General features: G+C 32.8%; 1 protein-coding gene across 1 annotated transcript; it reads right to left on the bottom strand.

The window, feature by feature from the left end:
• LOC109839996 lies at positions 246–566 on the bottom strand. The gene has a single exon (XM_020408476.1). It carries the CDS (start codon positions 564–566, stop codon positions 246–248), a length of 321 nt encoding a protein of 106 aa, XP_020264065.1.

Below are 774 nucleotides of genomic sequence, written 5' to 3'. Positions count from 1 at the left end.
ATATCGTGTGTTTGTGTTTTGCTTAGCGTATATTTTATTCATCATTATTATTCATATTCATATCATATTTTTTCTTACAAGAACAAATTGATCAACATAACTTTAATTAGCTTTTAATTGGAATTAGATTAGCATAAGACCCTAATCACCTCCACTCTAGGGTCTAACAATTTATGTATAAATATTTTCCACATCACGTGTATTTTATTGGTGGCATATAGATCTACAGTTGACTTGAAAAACTCCTAAAAATATATTCCATGTTGCCTCTCATATTCTAGTGCTAAAAGCATCATCTTAATATTCTTGACATTATTCACAACATTTACATCCAAAGAAGAAAATTCTCCCTCATACTCCATACACAACTCTTTCATCTCCTTTGGTTCGAACCCTCCACCAAGCAAGTCATGAATATCATCAATTGCCTCATTCGTTATTATGTCCTTCACCTCCATCGAGACAACGTTAATATGTGTAATATCACTCATAATATCTTTCGGGATATCATGTATAATATCCATCATCACTATCATATCATCATCAGCATCATGAATCTCATGCATAACGAGTATTTGTACCTTAGGAGGAATTTCAGTAGTGGTCGATTCTCAGTTACAACCAAGTCATAGACCTCTTCAAATTGTTTCAAGTATTCTTCTGCTAAAGCTTCATTATTTGCCACCAAAAATCTCTTCTTCTCAGTTGTCTCTATCTTGGATGACTACTTTCTGTAAGATGTATAAGTGCAATTCGATGTCCATCTTTATTGAA

This window comes from Asparagus officinalis, chromosome 5 (assembly GCF_001876935.1).
Source record: "Asparagus officinalis chromosome 5, Aspof.V1, whole genome shotgun sequence".
Lineage (NCBI taxonomy): Eukaryota > Viridiplantae > Streptophyta > Magnoliopsida > Asparagales > Asparagaceae > Asparagus > Asparagus officinalis.
Note: the sequence above shows the minus strand (reverse complement) of the source record. Positions and strands in the feature narration are given on the sequence as shown.

What these genes read in the sequence shown, in the direction of transcription:
- LOC109839996 (XM_020408476.1), bottom strand. Translation starts at nt 566, where the DNA reads ATGCATGAGATTCATGATGCTGATGATGATATGATAGTGATGATGGAT.